The sequence below is a fragment of the Lepidochelys olivacea genome (genome assembly GCF_965140295.1).
Source record: "Lepidochelys olivacea isolate rLepOli2 genome assembly, chromosome: 25".
Lineage (NCBI taxonomy): Eukaryota > Metazoa > Chordata > Testudines > Cheloniidae > Lepidochelys > Lepidochelys olivacea.
Window position 1 is genome coordinate 17,158,272 of NC_140435.1, and position 22,323 is coordinate 17,180,594.

The 22,323-nt window shown below is 54.5% G+C and overlaps 1 protein-coding gene across 2 annotated transcripts in view; it reads right to left on the reverse strand.

Moving 5' to 3' along the window:
- NCAN (neurocan) overlaps positions 1-22,323 on the reverse strand; it is an 84,680-nt gene that overhangs the window by 36,757 nt on the left and 25,600 nt on the right. For both annotated transcript variants that reach the window (XM_084614882.1, XM_084614883.1), the window contains exons 3-5: positions 4,357-4,758; positions 2,642-2,816; positions 1,250-1,377 (exon numbers count right to left, since the gene is read on the reverse strand). In XM_084614882.1, coding sequence (XP_084471008.1) covers positions 1,250-1,377; positions 2,642-2,816; positions 4,357-4,758 — 705 coding nt within the window. The remainder of the gene's footprint in view (positions 1-1,249; positions 1,378-2,641; positions 2,817-4,356; positions 4,759-22,323) is intronic.

Here is a 22,323-nt window from a genome sequence, read left to right on the forward strand (position 1 = left end):
GGGACGGGGGAGTGCTGACCTGGGGATGTGGCAGGGGGGTTTCACTGGGGATGGGAGACCTGAGAGCCTGTCACCTGAGCCAGGAGGGGGAGGTAACACCTCGGCCCGGGAAACTGGACAAAGGCTGCAGGAGGGAGCCTGCTGGGGGGGTTTTGGTTGTAGTTTGGGGCTGGGTGGAGGAACGCAGGGAACCCCAGGGCTGGGGTCTAAGCTCCCTGCCCCCCAAGAAGGACTTGACTGAGGGGTCCTGGGTGTACCCACAAGCTCTGTTTTAGACTGTGTTCCTGTTGTCCAATAAACCTTCCATTTTACTGGCTGGCTGAGAGTCATGGTGAATCCCAGGAAGAGGGGTGCAGGGCCCAGACTCCCCCACACTCCATGACAACAGGCCTGGGAACCTTTGCTACCGATCAGCACTCAGGGCCCCACCTTCCCCTCTCATCTGAAGAAAAGCCCCTCCAGCAGCACAGCGCCCGCTGTCATCCTACCAGGAAACTGGTGCAGGACTGGCTCCGAAGGGCAAACATCACCTCCACTTGCTGAGAGACCCTAGGGTCTCCCCTCCAAGCACTGACCAGGTCTACTCCTGCTTAGCTTGCACAGCCTGCCAAAGCACAAATCCCAGGGGGTGCAGCTATCACATCCCTGAGCCACCCCACCACTCAAGGTCACCAGAAGGGCTTCAGGGGCAAAGAGGCAATAAATTCTCCTTTGCTCCATTTGCTGACATGGCCGTGAAATCAGCATCCGTCAGCCTGGGGAGCTCGGAGAGGAGGAATGCATTTTTAAAGTCTTCATTGCTTAAGCAATAAGGCACAGCCAGGTGCACGGTGCTCCTTGGTTTATCACTGTCCCCTGGGGGCGGCGTGCAGCCGGCGGTGCATCGCCAATCCAGGAGCCACCCGGCGCTGGCTGCGGAACGGCCCTCACAGAGCCTTTTATTGACTCTCAAAGAGCAGCAGGGGAGGCTGCGGGTGGAGGGGAGATGGCCAGGGCTTGGCACCAAAGAGCCTGCTCCCTGCCCTGAACCTCTTGGGGTAGAAATCCTCCTGGCTTCTCTGCACCCAGCAGGGACTGGGGACCCTGCCGGAGAGATGCTTCCAGCCCAGAGATGTCAGGTGCAATTATCTGCCCACCTCCAGCCAGGTCCCAGACCCGCTTCCCAGACCCCGAAAGCAGGTGGCAGGAGGGGCCCTTTGGGGCTGCCTAGGAAAGCGTCGTCGGGAAGGGGCCCGTGCCCCGGGCTTGCCTTGGAGCTCCCTGGCGTAGCAGTAGACATCATAGGCTTCACTGGCTTCCCGCTCCCCGTAGCTGCGGATGCCTGGCAGGCTGCTGCGGTCTCCGTAGCAGCCAGGTCTGGAGAGCGTGATGGGGTACCTGCGGGGAGAAGGTGCAGAGCAGCAGTCACAGGCCTGGATCAGCCCTTGTCCTGCCCATCCCACAAGCCTTGGACAGCCACAGAACAGATGCTCCCTCCGTGCTGCTATGCTTTAAAGCAGGAAACCTAGCGTACAAAGCGGGAAATGGGGGGAGGGGTGTCACGGCTTCACAGCATCCCCACCGGTTTCTGCAGGGAGCTGGGGTGGCGGTAGGGGCCTGGTGTCTCTGCAGGGGGCCCTTTGACAGCAGAGATGCCGAGCCCCGGCTCTCAGGATTTGTGACGGATCTGGCTGCATGACACTCAGATCTAGCAGAGAATCACTCGCCACAGGGAACCGCACTGGAATCAAGCAGCCGTCACTTTGATTCAGGTCAGAAGCTGAGGGTGTCTGATGGCAATTTCAACTATAACGGAGAAGAGGTGGAGGGGGAAAAAATCTCTTTATATATCCAAGGGGATGGAGACAGGCTGAGGGAGAGATGGAGTGGGGCAGGGGGAGCTGGAGATTTATAGATGGGAGATGTAAGTGCAGATCTGTGTCCTGAACCCAAAGGAGAGCAATCCTCTGTGGTTAGCTGTTTGCTAACAGCAGAAGTGCAGCTTCAAAGTGCTTGGCAGGGATTAACCACCTTCCACGCCCCACTCTCAGGCTTGCCAGGGTTATTCTCCCCAGTTTTCAGATGGGGAAAGGGAAGCACAGTGCAGGGACATGACTCACTCAAGGTCACACGGCGAATCAGTGACAGAGCTGGGAGCAGATCTGTGTGCATGGAACAGGCCTGCGTGTGGAAAGGCACCACTGTACACAAGTAACCAAACCCCTTGCCTGATCTGCAGACACAATGGTGTTTTCCACACTCATTTTTATATGTGCAAGCCCCTGCACGGGATCCTGCTTTGGGCAGATTTTGCAGGCTGCTGCTATCTGAATATATGGCTCAGTGGCTGCTGCTTAGCTGGGTGCCTCTGGGCCACTGGCATGGCTGCTTTGCTGGGTCAGGACTGTGTTATGGGAGCCTGGGCCCACAGGGAAACAGGGATCTAGGGTCTCCAAAGGAGGGGTACGACGTCACATGGATTCCCAGGGCTCCGGTGCTGCCAGGTGTGGTGCAAGATGCAGAAACAAAGCAGCCACGTTGCACTGAGAAGCTGTCCCATAGTCCCACCCCCATCACCAAGCAAGTCCCACCACTCTCCAATAGGGCGACTCCACAAGCCACATCCTGACAGCGCCCAGGATCCGGGGGCTCCCCCGTTTACCGGACGGTCTGGTCGGCCAGCCAACCAGCGTCGCAGTTGTCGTAGCCATCTTCAAAGGCAGCCTGCAGGTGACGTGGGGAGGCGATGACGGCGGAGTTCTCCTGGCAGGTGCGCTGGGCCTCGGGGAAAGTCAGCGCGTAGCGGTTGCTGGCTGCTCGGTAGTGGAACACCACACCTGGGGAGAAGGGGACACGCAGGGCATGAGCAGGGGGACAATGCTGACAGGGGCTGCGCAGGGAGGAAGGAGCCCCCCCCCATCATAGAATATCAGGGTTGGAAGAGACCTCAGGAGATCATCTAGTCCAACCCCCTGCTCAAAGCAGGACCAATCCCCAACTAAATCATCCCAGCCAGGGCTTTGTCAAGCCAGACCTTAAAAACCTCTAAGGATGGAGATTCCACCCCCTCCCTAGGGAACCCATTCCAGTGCTTCACCACGCTCCTAGTGAAATAGTGTTTCCTAATATCCAACCTAAACCTGCCCCACTGCAACTTGAGACCCTTACTCCTTGTTCTGTCATCTGCCACCACTGAGAACAGCCAAGCTCCATCCTCATTGGAACCCCCCTTCAGGTAGCTGAAGGCTGCTCTCAACTCCCCCCTCACTCTTCTCTTCTGCCCAGAGTCAGTTTGTCTTAGGGACAAAGTAAATTCCATGCTGGTGAAAGGGGCTGGATTGATAGCTCTGGAGCCTGCCGTTTTCTGTTTAACCACAGAGAAGGTGTTTGCCCAAAGTGACACAGTGACAGAGCTGGGGACATGAGGCAGCTGTCTGGATTCCCAGCCCCCCCAGTCACACTCACCTCCCAGCACTGGGAATAGAACCCAGGGTTTCTGACTCCCAGTCCTCCCTTTGCTGTAACCCACTAGACCCCACTCCCCTCCCTGAGCCAGAGACAGATCCCAGGAGATCTGGCTCCCAGCCCACCCTGCTCTAACCCACTAGACCTCACTCCCCTCCCGGAGCCAGTAGCAGACCCTTCTGAAAGAGCAAAGCAAACCACGAGCAAGGCCCCAGTCTGTAAGTACTACAGCCCTGCGGAGCCACTAGATCTCCAGGGGGAAGCCCCAGGAGGAGGCTGAGAAGCAGCAGGGATGCAAAGCCAGCAGCGTTTGCTCAGCCCCAGAGCGGGGCTGTGCGTATATAGAGCAGGAGTCGCTGGCCATGTGCTCTCCGGGTGGAGAGATTCCATCAGTTCCCCTTTGGACACCAGCTGGATGTGCAGCCTGAGCACGAGCCATTAGCATCTGCAGGAAGCTGCTACTGGGGGCACCCAAGTGACTACACTACATGCTATGGGGACTCCAGCGTACTGGGGAGACGAGACGGTACACCCCTGCTCAGTACGCACGGACACACACACACACACGTATACATACGGCCAGACAGTCCTGCAGACAAAGGAGAGAGACCCAGAGACAGCGGCCCCAGAGCCAGGGCTGCCCTGAGAGATGCCAGCCCCACTGCCTACCCTGCTATTATACCGTGCAGCAGCAGCTGCAGTGACCCCTCCTGCCCCCAGGGCTGAGTTCACCTCCAGCTCCTGGGACTGGCAGCACACAGTGGTGGCTGGGCTCTGGCCAGCCTGGAGTAGCCAACACTCCCGCAGCGCCTCTCCCATAGTTTCCCATTGGATGCCTAATCACCCGCTGACTAGGTCCCTAATCACGACCTCCAATCCTGCCGGCGTCCCCGCTGCCAGCGCCCAACTCACCTGTTACCTCCAGGGGCAGCAGGTCCTGCTCATCGTCGATGCCAGCCACCACCTCGCAGCGGTACAGCCCGGCGTCACTGGCCCGCGCTGCACCGATCACCAGGGTGGCATTGTAGCGGTTGCTGGGGTAGCCAGGCAGGGACACCCTCCCTTCATAGGCTTTCACCACCTTCACCACGTTCTCCTTGGCCACCAGGATGGGCACGTCCTCCTTCTGGCCAGATGCCGACTGCACCTTGCTCCATTTGATGCGAGGCGGGTCCGGCGGCTCGTTGGGCCCCAGTGAGGCTGAAGGCTGGAGCAAGAAGAGGCAGGGGAGGGCCACTGGCTCAGCCAGCCCCACGCGCAGCGGCTGGTGCTGGACCTTGTTGATGCGAATCACCGGCCCATTGTCCTGGGAGCCTGCAGGAGAGAGACAAAGAAGAGGGGGGGATCAGAGGGAGGTGTAAGTCTGGGGGGAGAGGGAGCATGATATCACGGGGATGGGCACAGCAGAGAGACATATGTTCTGGCCAAACCATTTCAGACTCAGAACCAACCTGCAGCTCAAATCAGAACTGGACTCCAGGATGCAGAAAAGTCCCTTGCATTTCCCCCCAATAGTTTCATTCTCGCTTCGTCCAGCTGGGATCTGGCAGTGCCAGGCTGCCACCGGGAAGCTACTTGGCATCCATTTCCAGCCCCCAGCCCCATGATGATGAGCATTCTGCCCAGATCTCCCACATGATCCCCACGCTCCTGCAATCCGTTCCCACTGGGCGACTCTCAGAGAGTCCATTCCCTGGAAGCATCACATGGCGAGGACAGGGCAAGATCAAGCAGCCCTGTCAATCCCTCGCTGACACCTGCAGACTCACCCACAGGCAAGGGGCAGCTTGTACCAGCGCCGGTGGCTGCACCCCTCCTCACTGGTATCCATTCCCCCCGTGGACCCAGGGTCACTCCCACAGTGGGTTTGGCTGGCACTGCAGACACCTGGGGGCTTTCTGGATGACTGGTATAAATCAAGTGAGCTGCGGCGGGGAGCAGGATCCTGGTTTCAGCTCTGGTTTCTAGCTTTCATCCTCCTTGGCCCTGGGGCTGCGGCAGGTGCCGTGACAGCCTGAACCAGACCCGCCAGGTCGGAAGGCCCCTGGGCTGCGGCAGTGTCCCCAGTCAAAGCCCAGGTCCGGGTTTAAGGTGATCTGCAGCACTGAGCTGGAAACGCACTCTGCAGAACAGCGCGGTAGGCTCCCACTAAGCCAGGCTGGGAGTGCAGAGCAAGGCCTGGACCCTGCAGCCTTTGCTCACAAGAAGAGCCCTGTAGAAGTCAACGGGCCCCAGCATGACCTCACTGCCAGCAGTCACTCCGGGGGAGGGTACCAGTTACCTGGCGGCAGGTGAGAGCAGGATCAGCAGAGTGAGCCCATAGTCAGCATACACTGGAAATCAGGGATGTGCTTTGCTCACTCGAAACAGCACCCGCTGCTGCACCTCCAGCCAGCCCCCAGGTTCTCTAGCACTGCAGAGCTATCGGCTACCTCTGCAGCTGGGAGCACAGAGCATGGCTGGAAACAGGCCTCTGGGCTAGGCCGGATGGCCCACGACTCTCTTCTGCTAGGGCCCTTTTCTGTGCTCTCGCATAGCATGCACAGTGCTGGAGATGCTGGTATGGATTTAGCAGCAGGGCTGTCTGGGCATAAAAGGGTGTCAGGCAATCTGGTCCAGGCAGGCAGCTAGGTTGATTGGCCCAAGCTGTGCTTAATTGCATGAGTGCTGACACTGGCAGCAGGGAGCCAGGTATAAAAGCAGCCCTGGCAAACTCAGGCTATTGTATCACTGGGGGCTGGGATGCAGGTGCAATGAGGGGGTGCGGTGCTCTGGGCAGGGCTCTTTAGAGCATGGAAGATAAAGTAGCTAAATATCAGCTTAGATCAGGAGTCCTTTCTAAGCTGCAATTAACAATTCTCCTTCTTAATTGCATGTTTGCAACCCTCTTCTCTCCTCTCAAACATACTCCGAAAACCCCCAGGGCTCTGCTTTGCCGTAGGCAAGAATAAAAGCTAAATCTCTGGTGAGAGAACGCAGCATATGCCTCCTCCGGAGAGGGTTTTCTGAATGCGAAATAGCAGGTGCTTCTGAAGGAAGGAGGCACAGGCCTGAGGGATCTGGGCTCCAGTCCTGGCAGGGTGTAACTCTGGGCAAGTCCCTGCATCTCCTTCTCTGGAAGATGGGGTGAATGACCCTTCCTTTTCCCTGGCCAGTATTGTGAACCTCAAATGATCAGAGCCCATAAGCCAGGCACCAAAGATTATGAGTTTGGCTTCCAGGTGAAGAGATTTAAACAGGATGATAACTAGTGGGTTCTTTCCCTTTGCTTTCTGGTCCTGGAGCCATTTTCCATCTCTTTTCTACAACCAGCGGAGTCAGAAACTTACCCTTTTTTAATAAAATGAAAATGGAGACTTGCACTTAATCCCGTGAATCCAGAAGTTGAGGCTTAAAGAAAATGCTGTGAGGCTGGAGATACAACTGGGAGCGCTGCCCTGAAGAGCTGCCCGGCGCACTGGGGGCCTGACCTAGGTTGGGGCTTCTAGGAGCTACCCCAATTCACATGATAAGGAGGGAGGGGGTCTTTTTGAGATATAGGCCAGAGACTGTACCCTCTTCCCACCCCCCTTGCCCCCAACTACCTGATGTGGAACTACCTAACTAGTAATGCAACCCCATCTCCCTGAGCTTGTTCTAGCCAAATGGTGTTGTCCCGGAGTCCCCCGGCAAGGCTCTGGAGCTGCTCCCCATGAAGCCAGTCAGGTCTCTGGGGAAGTCTCCTTCCTGTGAGCAGCCTGTCTGCAGGACACACAGCTCACCCGGCTCCACCTTCCTGGGTCTGACCTCGGAGCATTCAGCATCCCCCGCCCCTCCCTGAGCTTCCCACAGCCAGTCCGCTCAGGTGGGGTCCTGGGGAAGCCAGAGGGTCCTGCCCCCCAACTTCGCAGTCAGACAGGACTCTCAGCCAGCCAGTAAAACAGAAGGTTTATTAGACGACAGGAACATGGTCTAAAACAGAGCTTGCAGGTGCAGAGAACAGGACCCCTCAGCTGGGTCCATTTTGGGGGGCAGTGAGCCAGACAACCACGTCTGCACTTCACTCCATGTCCCCAACCAGCCCCAAACTGAAACTGTCTCCAGCCCCTCCTCCTCTGGGCTTTGTCCCTTTCCGGGCCAGGAGGTCACCTGATTTCTTTGTTCTCTGACCCTTCAGCTCTCACCTTGCAGGGGGGAAGGGCCCAGGCCATTAGTTGCCAGGAAACAGGGTGTCGGCCATTCTCTGTGTCCAGACTCCTGCACACACCTGCCCTCTAGGGCTCTGCAATGATCATACACCCTTATCCCACCCCCTAGATACTTAAGAACTGCATAGAGGAAACTGAGGCATCCCCACACTATTCAGAGGAAACATTAAGAACAGTCCCGCTTTGCCACACATGTTATCAGCCTGTCCTTGCCAAATGTGATGGGCCCAGGCTGGAGGCTCTGTTCCTCCCCATGTCCCTGCAGCCTGGGCCCCACTGCTAAGAGCCTCCTGTGGTGGCCAGACTATTGAGTTGACAGTGGAAAGGGGGCCCTGAGCTAAAGGTCCATCCCCAGGCCTGTTGGTTGCCATGGCACCCACGCTATTTAAAGCAACACAGTCCACCCCTGCCCCAGGGTGTGGAATGGGGACAGCGAGAGGTCTGGGTCCTGGGGTGAATAACAAAGGTCCCATGGATGCAGTGGGCTGGTCTATGGAGGTGCCAAGACCAGAAACCGAGGCTCGTTGGTGCACAGGCCAGCACGCAGTGTGGTGGGGGGGAAGCCGTGCTGGGAAATCTTTGAGCTGCAAATTGACCTGGTCTCTCTGAGGCCCGAGTACCAACTGTAACTGTGAGGTTTGGATTTGTGCTGGAAATCACTTTAGATAAGCTATTACCAGCAGGACAGTGGGGTGGGAATAGGTATTGTTTCATATTCTCTGTGTATATATAAAGCCTGCTGCAGTTTCCACGATATGCATCTGAGGAAGTGAGCTGTAGCTCACGAAAGCTCATGCTCAAATAAATTGGTTAGTCTCTAAGGTGCCACAAGTACTCCTTTTCTTTTTGTGAGGTTTGTGTTTGCACGCTCCCTGCCTGCCATCCCCACTACAGCTCCCTGCACTTGGCCCTCCAGCCCCACCAGGAATTGAGCTGTATGCAGAGCAGCGCCCCAGAGAAAGCCGTGTCCCGCTCCATAGGAGTAACCCAGAACCCGCCAGGCTCTCTGGCTGGGATGGCGTTCCCTAGGGGGGCATTGAAGAACTACACTGCAAGGATTAATCTACCTCAAGGCATTTATCAAACGCCATAGAGTCTAGGTGGGGACCCCTCCATTTGGTGCCATCAGTTTCTACGTGGCGCCAGCACGCATGAAAATAGAAACCACGTGCAAATGGAAACCCCCATGGTGGTATCCCCTGGCGCCATGCTTGATGCCCTTAGCATCTTTGTGTGCTCTAAGCTGGATCTTAGAGCTTGCAATAAATGCTGTTGTCACCCCTCTTCTGAGCCATATCCTTGCAGGTCAGTTTCCACTGGAGGAGGAATAAGTGAAGTGGAGTCGCTGTATTTTCCTAGTGTAACTATTTATGTCATATATACCTGTCCTGGAACAGAGGTGGCCACAAATGGTACACAGCCACTCCCCTCTGTCCGAACTTTTGTTCAAATGTAAAGTCCTACATCTAGGAGCAAAGAATGCAGGCCATACCCAGAGCACAGGGTACTATCCTGGGAAGCAGTGACTCTGAAAAGGATTTGTGAGTCACGGTGGATAATCCTCTGAGCATGAGCTCCCAGTACAATCCTGGGATGCATAAAGAGAGGAATCTCAAGTAGGAGTAGAGAGGTTAGTTTGCTTCCAGATTTGGCACTGATGCGACCACTACTGGAATACTTTGTGAAGTTCTGGTGCCCACAGTTCAAGAAGGATGTTGATAAATTGAAGAGGGTTCGGAGATGAGCCACGAGAATAATTAGAAAACTTGCCTTGTAGTGATAGACTCAAGGAGCTCAGTCTATTTAGTTTAACAGAGAGAAGGCAAAGAAGCAACTTATCAGTCTACAAGTACCTCCATGGGGAGCCCAAATTCGATAACACAGGGCTCTTCAGTCTAGCAGACAAAGGTCTAACCAGCTCCAATGGCTGGAAATTGAACCTAGAGAAATTCAGACTAGAAACGAGGCACGATTGTTTTTAAACACTGACAGAACAATTTACCAAGGGTCGTGGTGGATTCTCCAGCACTAGACATTTGAAAATCAAGACTGGCTATTTTTCTCAAAGACGCGCTCTGAGTTCAAACAGGAGTTAATTCAGGGCAGTCTCTGGCCTGTGCTACGCAGGAGGTCAGACAAGATGATCACAGGGGTCGATGCGCCCATAGAATCTATGAACTCTCAGCCCAAACGCCAGGGGACTAGTTCCCGGGGAGCCACTCTGCCCTAGGAACTGACTGACTCCAATGAGAGCTCCACTCCCCTGTTGCTTGCTACAGTGCCCCGAAGTATCACCAGACTAACAACAACACAGCGTGGCTTCAAGGACACTGCTCACTCACGAAGCAAAATATCTGGAGACGGTAATGGCACCGCTCAGTGACCCCTGGTATGATGGTATTGACCTGGTGCCTCTCAGCCCAAACACCAGGGCCACATTCCAGATTAAGGGACTTGGGAAAAACTGGGGTAGAAATTTCCCTCCCAGCTTGTACAGCAGAGCACAGTCCACATCAGGATGGCCTGGAACTGTTTCAGGTAGATTCCAATTAATCCTGGGTCTGCCGCATATCCCGTCACTGCTTCACCACTGAATGTTAGCCAATTCATGCCAGGCTGCCGGCAGCCTGGAGGAGATACCCCCACACTGGCATGAGATCCCGCAGTGCATAGAACTTGGTAGCTGGCACCAGGCTTCATGCTGAAGCTTTCTCTGCATGGCTGGATCTATCCGTAATGCTCAGCTCCAATCTGTCTCCAGGCGCAGCCTCACCTGAGTCAAAGCCTTTGCAGACTTTCCCACACCCTTGTTGAGCGGACCCCATAACCCGGCAGGTGGGCTTGATCCCCATTCCCTTCCCCTGTGACCCTGCAGCATGGGCTTCGATCGTCCGGCATCAGCTAAGCCTATCTCGGAGGGAGAGGGCCTGGCTTGGTGTTGACTCCACAGCTTCACTGCTGCCCGTGGCTCACCCGTCCGTCTGTACCTGCAGCAATTCCAGAAACCACCGGGAAAGAGCCAAGGGTCTTGCTGCTGACCAGGCTGTTAGCAGAGACTCTGCCTGGCTGGCTGCGGATGGCAATTAGGGCACCAGGACTCAGCCTCGTCAGAATTAACGACACACACAATGGCGCTCCCCAGCCTGTGCTGTGATTGATTTTTCCCCCAATTACAGCACAAGAGCAACAGCAAAATGATCCGCTGAGGTACATCCCAGCGCATCCCTGTGGGTAACTCCCTAACCTCCAGCGGCAGGCAGCCAGCCAGCTGCCACCACCACCGGCCCTGCCTGGTGAGCCCGGGGAACTAGCTTGGGTAACTAGCGAGATCTCCCCTTTAGACAGCGCCTCTCCTGCCGCATGATGGCTAAGCTGGCACCAGTTCTGCAGGGCAGGATGGGAAGTGATGAGCGATGTGGGACGCGGCTAACACCACGGGGAGGCAAATGGAGCTGGAATGGAACCAGGACACCAAGGTTAATACCCTGCCCCTTAAGGCAAACACCACATGGGATCTTTAGTGACCACACGCAGCCTGGAGATTGGTTTGACTTCGCCTCCAGAGGGCAGAGCGGACCCACTGCCACCCCCCCTCCCCCCCGCCAATACATAAGAATGGCCACACAGCATCAGACCAATGGTCCATCTAGCCCCGTATCCTGTCTTCCTTCAGTGGCCGATGCCAGGGGGAATGGACAGAACAGGGCAATTTATCAAGTGACCCATCCCCTGTCATTCAGTCCCAGTCTCTGGCAGCCAGATACAAACCCAGTAGGAGGAGCTCCATGTTCTGAATCCCCAACATCGTCTATTGCCCTGGTTCTTCGGAGAACCCCTCCTGAGCCCCCAGCCCAACCCTGTGTCGCTCGTAAGAACGGACACAGCATGGCGGGGACGACACATGGCTCTACAGCCAGCCTACGCACCTCCATCAGGGTGGGAGTAAGCTCCCCCTGAGGCTCCGAGTCTGTGATTATCTCTTCCCCCTTCACATGCACTCCTGGGTGTGTTGGGCTCTTCATTGACACGGCCAAGGTGCTAACTCCCCGCTAGGGCCTTGGATTCTTTATCTCGGCAGAACAGGCCGCCCTGAATGCAAATGGCTTCCAGGGGACTCAAGCGCCCAGACCCAGCGACAAATTAATTACTGGATCCCGGGAGGGACAGGGAGGAGCTGCGAGCCCCGTGGCAGATGCATGGATGGCATTTCTCAGCCAGCTGTGACAAACACCCCAGCACCGGAGTCCCATTCTAAGGGGTGAGGTGGGCTGTGCTGTCTGAGATATCAGCAAGGCCCCCGGGGGAAGAGCATAAAAAGGCCTGGCTAATCCCCCTCATGGACCCACGAGCCACTCCCCATCCGGCACTTGGAGGCGGACTTTGCTATTTAAACCCATCCCTCCAAGGCTGAATCTCCAGGGTTCACACCCTCTGCCACTAAGCCATGGTACAGAACTTCCCAGTCAGAGCCCCCTCCACGGGCTGCGGGCTGATGGAGCTACCCATGGCCCGAAGGTATCACTGGGCAGAGCGAGCCCAATGGGGAGAGCACAAGAAACACAGAGGTGAGAAATCAGCAAGCTCAGAGACTCCATGGAAGGCCCTGCTCCCTGCACGCACACCCCCCACGGGGGGACTGGGCTGCATGTGGCTAGATTTCAATCAGCATGCCTTAGGGCATGCCCAAGTGCCCCAGGTCATAATTACCGGGCTGTAATCTCTCTAGGACAACCTGCTGTCCCAGCTGAATTCTAGAGTCAGCAGCTCCGAAAAGACCCACCTCATTTAGTTTGTGTTCTAAACAATTCTAAATTGTGTTCTAAAGAATTCTAAACAATGTTTAGAAGGGGTCCTGATCTCTGGGGGCTTTTGGGGATCTGTAATGTCCTCTCTCTCTTCATAATGCCCCTCCCCTGCAGCTTTGGGTTTCTTTCTGTACCGTTCTCTCTCTGTCTGCCCCACTCTGTCGCACAGTCCAGTAGCTTAGCTACTGTAGGGGCCCTTGAAAACACTGGAGTTGTGAGGTGGGGATTCTTACGCTAGCGCCCAGGAACTGCCAGCCTGGATCAGACCACTGAGACATCCGACCCAGAAGTCCCTCTCGGACAGAGGGCAGTGCCACTTGCTAAAGATGGTCTGCACGGGGCTGCACTGGGATAAAATTCCCCGGGGAGGTTCCCTCCTGACCCCCATTAATTCGGGACCAGCTGATGCCCTGGAGCCAGGAAGACTTGTTCCATCCCTTCCACACTTGGAGAAAGATTTTTCCCTCAGCTGAAGCCACAAGGTTTGGGGCTTTTTTTTTTGCCCCATCTCCATTTTGGCCATGGCCTGGCTGTAGAGGGAAGCAGCATGATTTAATGGTGAGCACAAGACTCAGGACTCCTGGGTTCTATTCCAAGCTCTGTTGCTGACCCTCTAGGTAGCCTTAAGCAGGGCACTTCCCCATTCCTGTGCATCAGTTTCCCACTCTATGGAGTGGTAGCAGGCATGGGGAGGTGCGGGAGGCTGCAGATCAGTTCCTGTTGAGGAGAAATCAGTGATACGGAATCTGGGTATTTTCAGAGAGTAACTGGTTTATTTACCCTATACATACCAGTCCTGGAAAAGAGGTGGCCACAAACAGCATGCAGCCAATCCCCTTTGTCAGGACTCTCAGCCCAAACATCAATGCCTGGCTGCTTGGGAGCAACTCCACCCTGAGAAATTATTCTAGTTACGAAGGTTACAGCAGGCAACAAACTCCTGCTGTTTGCGACTGCTTCCCCCAAAGCTTTAACATAACAAAACAACAATGCTGTGTTTCCTCATGGACGGTACACTGAGACAAAGAACTTGTGAGGTGACGTGGAACGGTGCCACCTGATGACTGCCCACCATAACATGAATACCCTGCAGTTCACATTTTTCCACCAGCCCTGCACAGCCTTGGCATTTTCAGATCCCGCATTTTCTCCAGCTACTTTGAAAGCTGTGCTCCTTTCCCCTATAGAATAACCCTGCCCTACACATTTTGGTTCCTCTTCCCATGCATGGCTGTGCAGTGAGATATACACTGCCCCACCCTTCCTCCTGGCACACCTGTTTTGCCACCCTCTGTGTGCCCCCCTCCCAGCCTTCCTGCTCACTGGCCTTTCTTTCTGTTATGCTTGTGTTTGAAGCAGTCATTCATCTAGGAAGGGATATCCATGAGGAGCAATCTGAGCTCTGCAACTGGAGAGGAGGGACTTTGACTGGCTGCATAAATTGCTTTAAAATAAAAGGGAGAAGAAATAAGCAAGCAAGGCTGCACTCCCCTTCAGGGATAAAAACCTGGCATCAATGCATCTAATTATGTAAAGCCATAAACTGTTTTTATGCCCTTCAGAAATGACCGGGTAGTGAGTTGAATCACTTGTTGAGGGCATTTGCTGAAATAGTTCATCCCTCTGGAGAGGGGCTGATTTATAGACTGAATGGGAGGACTAAAGGGATCTCGGGGAGCGTGTGCGAAGCAGACACTCCCAGACAACCATCGTTATTAAAATCTTACTAGTGTTTTATTTCTATGGTGGCAGCACCTGGGAGCCTCAGTCATGCACCAGGAGCCCATTGTGCTAGGTGCTGTACTTTATTATTATGCTTTTATTGCTGGGATAGAATCACAGAATCATAGAAGATTAGGGTTGGAAGAGAGCTCAGGAGGTCATCTAGTCCAACCCCCTGCTCAAAGCAGGACCAATCCCCAACTAAATCATCCCAGCCAGGGCTTTGTCAAGCCGAGCCTTAAAAACCTCTAAGGATGGAGATTCCACCACCTTCCTAGGTAACCCATTCCAGTGTTTCACCACCCTCCTAGTGAAATAGTGTTTCCTAAAATCCAATCTATACCTCCCCCACTGCACCTTGAGACCATTGCTCCTTGTTCTGTCATCTGCCACCACTGAGAACAGCCGAGCTCCATTCTCTTTGGAACCCCCCTTCAGGTAGTTGAAAGCAGCTATCAAATCCCCCCTCCACTCTTCTCTTCTGCAGACTAAATAACCCCAGTTCCCTCAGCCTCTCCTCATAAATCATGTGTTCCAGGCCCCTAATAATTTTTGTTGCCCTCCGCTGGACTCTCTCCAATTTGTCCACATCCCTTCTGTAGTGGGGGGGCCCAAAACTAGACACAGTACTCCAAGCGTGGCCTCACCAGTGCCGAATAGAGGGGAATAATCACTTCCCTCGATCTGCTGGCAACGCTCCTAGTAATGCAGCCCAATATGCCGTCGGCCTTCTTGGCCACAAGGGCTCACTGCTGACAGGATCTGACATGCTGAGAGCAGCTGAGTTCATCTTGGGAATCTCTGACGCCCACATGACTCCAGCGTGTCCTATTCTGCTCAGGACACTTTCCTGGGGATCCCCTCTGATCCACAGCTCCCAGGGCTGAGCACTGCGATGTTCGCTCCCGCCTTCCAAAGGAGGTGGATCTGACAGCATCTCCTCAGAGTCCCATGCTCCTGAGTGCTCCCGCTCAGGACAGATGCATGCATAGGAGAAGGGTGAGCGGAGTCATCTGAGCACAGGCCTGGGTGCCGGGAACTCCTGCGTTCTAATCCCACTGCTGACACCAGCTTCAACCTTGGGCAAGGCACATGTGACTCTGTAAACCGGGCATGAGATAATTAATTTCTGTGCTGTACTCTATGGGCCATGGAATAACAGCCAGCCCCACAAAGTCACCAGGCCACCACATGAGGAGGTGCCCAATTCCTGCCAGCATAAGCAGTACCATGCCATTGCCTGGGCTAGAATTGTACCCCCTTCTGCCAGCCAGAAATCTGCTCCTGCCTACATACAGAGTGCCAGGCAGGAAAGTCATTCCCAGACCACCTCCAGCCCTCACAGTGATAAAGTCCTTCTCACCCAGCTAATCCACCGCCAGGCAGCACAAGGATGGGGCTCTGGGACTGCAAATCTCTAGTTCTCGTCCTGGTGAAATGGCTCTTGCGAATGCACAGGCTAATATGCTCTGCTCTCCTGACAACTCTGACGCAGGAGACGTACGGTAATAATTAATGCTCCTCATTACGGCCGCTCTCTACTTAGCTTAATACCCAGTGACCCTGCTTTGCAATCCTATTAATGCGCTGCCCCCCTCATTACATCGCTCTGCTCTCTGCACCAGGGAGTGTGGGGATGGGTTTTCACAGCGCAGGCCACGGGGGAGGCGGGGGGATGTTTTATTCATATTCCATTTCAGTCTCTTCCTATGCTCCTGTTCCGCCACCTGAGAGTTGCTCTGGGAACCTAGAGGATGGAACACAGAGCCTTTCACCTTTGGGTCACAGGTTCGAATCCAGCCCCAGGTCAGGTGTTACATGCTAAGGGCTCACTCCTGGCCTGGAGGGTGGAATGAGTTTGATGGGTCTCAGCCCCACGATCCTGAGCAACCCTATGATTACAAAGCAGACTGAGGAGCCAGAGGATCTAGTTTTGGTAGCAGGGAGCTGGGAAGATACCCCAGGTGACTAGGTTAAAAGCCCCGATGCCAGTGAATGCACAGCCGGCCGCAGTGTGTAGGCAATTTGCATGATGAGCAGAGCCCCACAGCAAGGACCATGCTTTAGACTCACCCCACAGTCCCCACCCTCACTGCTGCTGCCCCCAGAATGTTTCGAAGCTCAGATTTTATCTTTCTATGCACCCGGTTAGAACTCCCCACAGGCCCCTCACCATCTCCTCTGGCCTCAGTCACTGCCCCCTCCTCGCTGGCTTCCCCGACCCCTGCGTCACCTCCCCTCAGCATCGCTCCCCCTACAGCAGCCCGGTCAAGCATCTCAACCTCCCCTTGACAGCCCTGCGCTGCCAACCCACCCTCATTGCTGCCTCAAGGTGTCGACCAACTTCTTCCACCACCACCTCCACGTGCCCCGACCCCGGTGCCATTGCCCACCTCTCCTTCACAGCTCTTCATAGGGCCCGCTGCTCCCCTCACCCTTGCAAGGAACTGTGGCCGGGCAGAGGGGCAGGTGGTGGAGAGCTGCCAGTAGCAAGTGCGTATAAAACCAGTCCCGGCCGGGTTTGACTCCGGCGGCCCCTGCCCTGGGGTGAAGTGTCTCGTTGTCCGAGGTGGTGAGCTGGGCAGGGCAGGAACCATGTCTCCCCAGGGCTGGGCCAACGGCGCTGATGGCACCGTGTGTGCCCCGAGCATGTCCCGGGGCAGCCGGAGGCTCCTGAGTCACGTCCCGAGAGCAGAGTCCTGGCCGCAGCACGGCGCGAGGTGTTCAGGTGACAGGGGGCGCTGGCTTTAAACCTGGGCAGGTCCAGGGCAGGGCCTGGAACCCCACCCCCAGAGAGATCCCCGCACCATGGCTGGCCCTAGTTGGGGCAGTGCAGGGGTGTTATCTCCAGCAGCTGGCCAGGGGCAGCACCGGACCCAAAGGAACCCACCCTACGCCGGGCAGGCACCCAGGCGAGGGGTGGGATGGGCAGGGCTGAAGCCTGCACTTTACGGCTCCCTGCACTGTCCTTGGCCTCTGGGTAAATGCCCATTCAGCAGCAGCCGCAGCAGAGCCACAAATAATCCCCGAGGGGGAGCCCCTGACGCATGCCGAGCGGGCGGCTAATCCTGGCCGGGTGAGGGCTCAAGCTGTGAGGAGCTGCTAGCGCAGGGCATTCGCCGACCCGATCCCAGCTGACGGGCTCGGCGACAGGGAGAGAACGGGATCAAGGGTTTAAAGATTCGCCCGGGGAGGATTCTGGGGCCGCCAGGGAGAACGCGAACTGGGGATGGCTTTTCTTTTGCTACTTTTCCTCTTGCCTCCTTGTCCCGCTCCTTGCCCTGTGCCCACACTTGGTGCACAGCCCCTTCTGCCCCACAGTCTCTGCCCCATGAGGCCGGCAATCACTCTGAAGTGTTCAGACTCAAACCTACTTTGCCAGCTGCATTATTTCCCTGTATTGAGGGAGTCAAAATGGTGTAAACATGTAACCTGCCACAGGGGCTGATAGGGTGCTGGGGGCACCCTCATTAGGATGCTCAGTGCACTCTGCTGGCTGGGGGCTTTCCAGCTGACTCCAGTCAGAAGGGCAAGGGGAGCGGTTGTGTGTACCAGGAGCTCCCGGGGTCCTTGCACTAGGCACACGAGGGTGCACAATGGTGCATGTGGACCCCGCATCTCCACTGCCCCAGGTGAAGTTGGGGATTGTTGGGGATTGGTCCTGCTTTAAGCAGGGGGTTGGACTAGACGACCTCCTGAGGTCCCTTCCAACCCTGATATTCTATGATTCTAAGTCACGGCTGCGTCCAGTCAGCTGTGCCAAACCCCTCTGCTCTTGGACACTGCAGACGCCAGACCGCCGGGGACAAATCAATTCCGGTGCAGCTCGGCGGCAGGCGGCTCTGAGCCAACTCTTGTCAGCAGGCAAAGATCTCCCTGTGTCAGGACAGGTGGAGCCCCCCAGCCTGGCAGAGCCTTCAGAGCAAATAGTAGCCATCAAGCAAGGCCCCACATGGCTGGGCAATGAGACTGATCTTAGGGAACAGTAACGCCCCTCTGTGGACTGCTGGGAAAGGAGATCCTGGAAGGGAGAGGAGCATATGGGTGCCTAGGCCTGGAGCGGTGCTAATGACCTGGGGGGGCGGGGAAGTACCCCTTGCAATGCCTGCATATCAGCCACTGCATCCTCCCCCGCTAGTCAGCAAGGAGCAGAACCAGCCTCTCCACTCCAGGCCTGCAGCTGTTACCAGTTATTTAGTGTCTAATTCTGCAACTTGGATACTAAAGCTGAGTCTGGTTTTACTGTCCCCAGCACGAGCCCCGACAGAAGCCAGCAATTGTTCTGATTGTTCATTAGGAACCATTGCTGCCTGTTAATGCATTGTTATTGGCTAATTATTGTGGGCGATTTGTTACTGATCATTAGCAGTTTATTCTTTGCTATTTTTTATGAGGGATCGTTAATACTGATTCTCTCCCGAAGTCCTCTGCGTGTGGGGCCATCCACAGGCGCGAACCTTGGGAATGTCTTTCCAGAGCAGCCACGCACACATCGGTGGTTTGAGAAGTTACGGAGTGAAAGAGGATGGTGGCTGAGGCTGTCGGGAGCAGAGAGGGTCTCACCCCCAGGAAAGGGAGGAAGGGCAGGGTGTGGTTCCCAGCGGCCCCGGCCTCATGTTCTGTGGCTTGCTCGGCAAACTCCTGCTTCCGGGGGGAACTGTAAATATAAAAGCACATCCTGGGAGGAAGAGCAGAGTGACCAGAGGCTGCAGGCAGCTCTAGGAAGAGCCAGAGCTGCTGGGCTAAAGCTGAATAAATGAAAATGTAAAGTCCGTGTAAGAGACCTTCACCCAGCAGAGGGGACGGGCAGGTCACAGGAAGGCCAAGGCCATCCCCTGTATGCTTGCCCCAAACAACAAGGCAGGGGAACTGTGGAGAGAAAATGTGCCCCACCTAGCTGTCCGAACCAGCAATCTGTGAGCGTGTCCAAAGGACAAGGGATGCAAATCTTGGAGTCTGAGAAACTGACGGAGGCCCCAGTTCTGAGGTTCGATGACGGACAATAAGCACCAACGAGGGGCCTGGCACATCCCTCTTACAGCAGCACGGTCCCAACAGGAGACAATCGGCTTCTGCGTCACATCGTGTCATAACCATAGGGGTAGCCTAAATTCCTCCTTACCTGTAAGGGGTTAAGAAGCTCAAGTAACCTGGTTGGCACCTGACCAAAGGAACCAATGGGGACAAAAGATACTTTCAAATCTGGTGGGGGGGGGGCAGAGATTTTGTTTTGGGTTCTTTGTTTCTGTGGCCGTTGGCTCTTGGGACTAAGAGGGACTGGACCGGACATCAATCCATGTTCTCCAAATCTTCCTGAACAAATCTCTCCTATTTTAGACTTGTAAGTAACAGCCAGGCAAGGTGTTTGAGTTTATCTTTGTTTTCTCAACTTGTGAATTTTCCCTTTGCTAGAGGGAGGTTTATCCCTGTTTTGTTGTAACTTTGAAACTAAGGCTAGAGAGGGTTCCTCTGGGCTCTTTGAATTTTCTGATACTCTGTAACGCTAACTACCAGCCTAAGTTTACAGAGGTGATTCTTTTACCTTTTTCTCTTTAAATAAAATCCTTTTTTTTTAAGAACCTGACTGATTTTTCCATTGTTCTAAGACCCAGGGATTTGGGTCTGTCGTTCATTTGTAACCAATTGGTGAGGATATATGCTCAAGCCTTCCCCAGGAAAGGGGGTGTAGGCTTGGGGAAATATTTTGGGGGGAATAGGACTCCAGGTGGTCCTTTCCCTGATTGTTTGTTAAATCACTTGGTGGTGGCAGTGATCCCAAGGCAAGAAAGAAATCTGTGCCTTGGGGAAGTTTTAACCTAAGCTGGTAAGAATAAGCTTAGGGGGTCTTTCATGTGGGTCCCCACAACTGTACCTCAGAGTTCAGAGTGGGGAAGGAACCCTGACACAGTCGCTAACAAAACCTGAGTATCAATGTGCTCAGATAGAGAAGGCGGCTTTGGCCTGAGTCCCGGGGCATAAAAAGTTTCATGACTCTATTGATGGGAGGCCGGCGCTAGCTGAAACTGACCATAAACCGCTTACAGCGATGGCCAAGGTGGACTGGCAAACGCCCCCGGGCTCCCCTGAGCATACGGAGATCAGTTGTTCAGCTCCAGGGACAGGGTTTGCACGTTGAATACAAACCCGGGAGAGAGCTGCTGATTACGGAGGCTTTTGTCAAAAGGGCGCTGCAGCTGAGTCCAGAGCTAGACAGTGTACATGTCGATCTGATTAAAAAACACCCCTCCAGCCTCCCACAAACGGTGAGCTGGGACTGCCAGGCTCCTGCCTGGGAGTGATGGCTGGTATTTGCACAGGGTGGCTGGGCCAGCATATTCCCAGCCCCTAGCGTAACGCCCCACCTGGACTGGAGGCTGCTGGGCCCAAACAGCAAAGGGAGCAGCGCAGGCTGGTGGTTAGGAGGCAGCCTCTTGGGGCTCACAGTGTTTTTGTTCAAGAGGGAAGCCCGGGACAGCTGCTCGTGGGGAGTCCCAGGAACTCCAGATGGTGTCTCAGGACAGTTGAAGCAGGGTGAGCTCCAGCCCGGGAGAGGAAAAGGGGAAAAAACAGCGAGTGAGAGCAGACGGTGGCTCCTGCCCTCCTCCTGAAGCCCTGCTGCAAGCAGGTGAAATAGGCAGTGGCAGAAACAGCTGGGGGAGTGAGAGGGAGGCTGCCCAGTGCTGGGGGGCAGAGAGGCCAGTCGCCAGTGGGGCAGCAGTAGGCACCAGAAAAGAAGGGATGCAGCAAGTGGCTAGGGCCCAGTCGTGTCGTCGGAGGGGCGCCAGGAACAGAGCTGAAAGGGAGAAAGTCCTGTTCAGGAGGGAGAGGAAAGACCGAGCCTGGGGAATAGCAGGGCTAGCCACAAAAAGGACAGTAAGAGACAAGGCAGAGGTAGAACAGGAAAAAAAGGAAAGTTAAAGGAAGAAGAGTGCAGATAAACAAGGGCCAAACTTACAGAAGAATCTCTAAGAAATCATCAGACAAACATTGTTAGCAAATGGTGAGAAAAGCTGAGCAAGAATGAAATGGGAGGGAAATAAGATGTAATAAAAGATAAACTGTAATTAAAGGGGAATAGACTTAGGAAATAAGGAGGAAGTGAGCTGGAGTGAAGATAAGAAAACAGGAAGCACTGTTTCACAACTTCTGGTGAGCGTCCGAAGGTATCCAAAGGGCAGTGACAGGAACAGAGAAATTCTCAGAGAGCAAAGGGACTGTAAGCCAGAAAGGAGCCAAGGGACTGATCAGTCAAGAAGCCAACACATGGCATTGAGGAACAGCTGTCTTTCTTGCAGTTGGAACTCCAAACAGCAACCAAAGATTGCACAAGAGAGAACTAACTGGCCTCAGAACTCTTCCTCCAAACTCCGGGCTTGCAGAGGCTGAATGCTGAGGAACTGAAAAGGGAGCGAACACCGGTGGGGTTTATGTTCTAGTGCATGGTATCTTCTAATTCCAAATTCTGTCATTCCATAAATGTTCATTGTTACCTATAAAGTGAATTTAATGAAGATACTAGCAGATAATAGAGCAGAGGAAGAGTTTACAGTAATTTATGGTGTAAACCTAAATAGTTCCTGCTAAAACAACTACTTTTGATTTAGTTGGGATTATTCCCCATGTCATTGACTTATACTGTACCCCAACTGGTTGACAGAACATAATTTGGACTCTTAGATTCACTCTGCCTCTCCTCAGCGCTCTGATTCAGAACAGCCCTCCATCAGGCCAATTATGCTCGCACCAACCCAGGGAGGAACTCTCTGTAGGAGATGGGAATTTTTTTTCAAAGCAGCAGGGTGGGGATTCCTGAATTGTTGCAAAAGAAGATGTTAAAGGACACATGAAGGTCATTTAGACATAGAAAAATCTAAGCGAAGGGCCAGAGGTGTTTTTTATACTGGCCCCAAATGAACAGCGACATTCAGGAAGCTGTTAGACCTTATTGCCTAGCTAAAAAATACAGGAAAAGTCAAGAAAAAGAACCCTGCTGGTGACACAGGACAAACTGCCCCCCTGGAGCAAAATAGGTACAGATTTATTTATGCTGGCTGGGGGAAAAAAAGCCTGCACTAATCCCAGGCAATTATTCTCACTTCCCTGAGAGAGCCTTACTGGCAGATACTCCCGCTGACCATGGGATTGAGCGTATCAAACCTATTTTT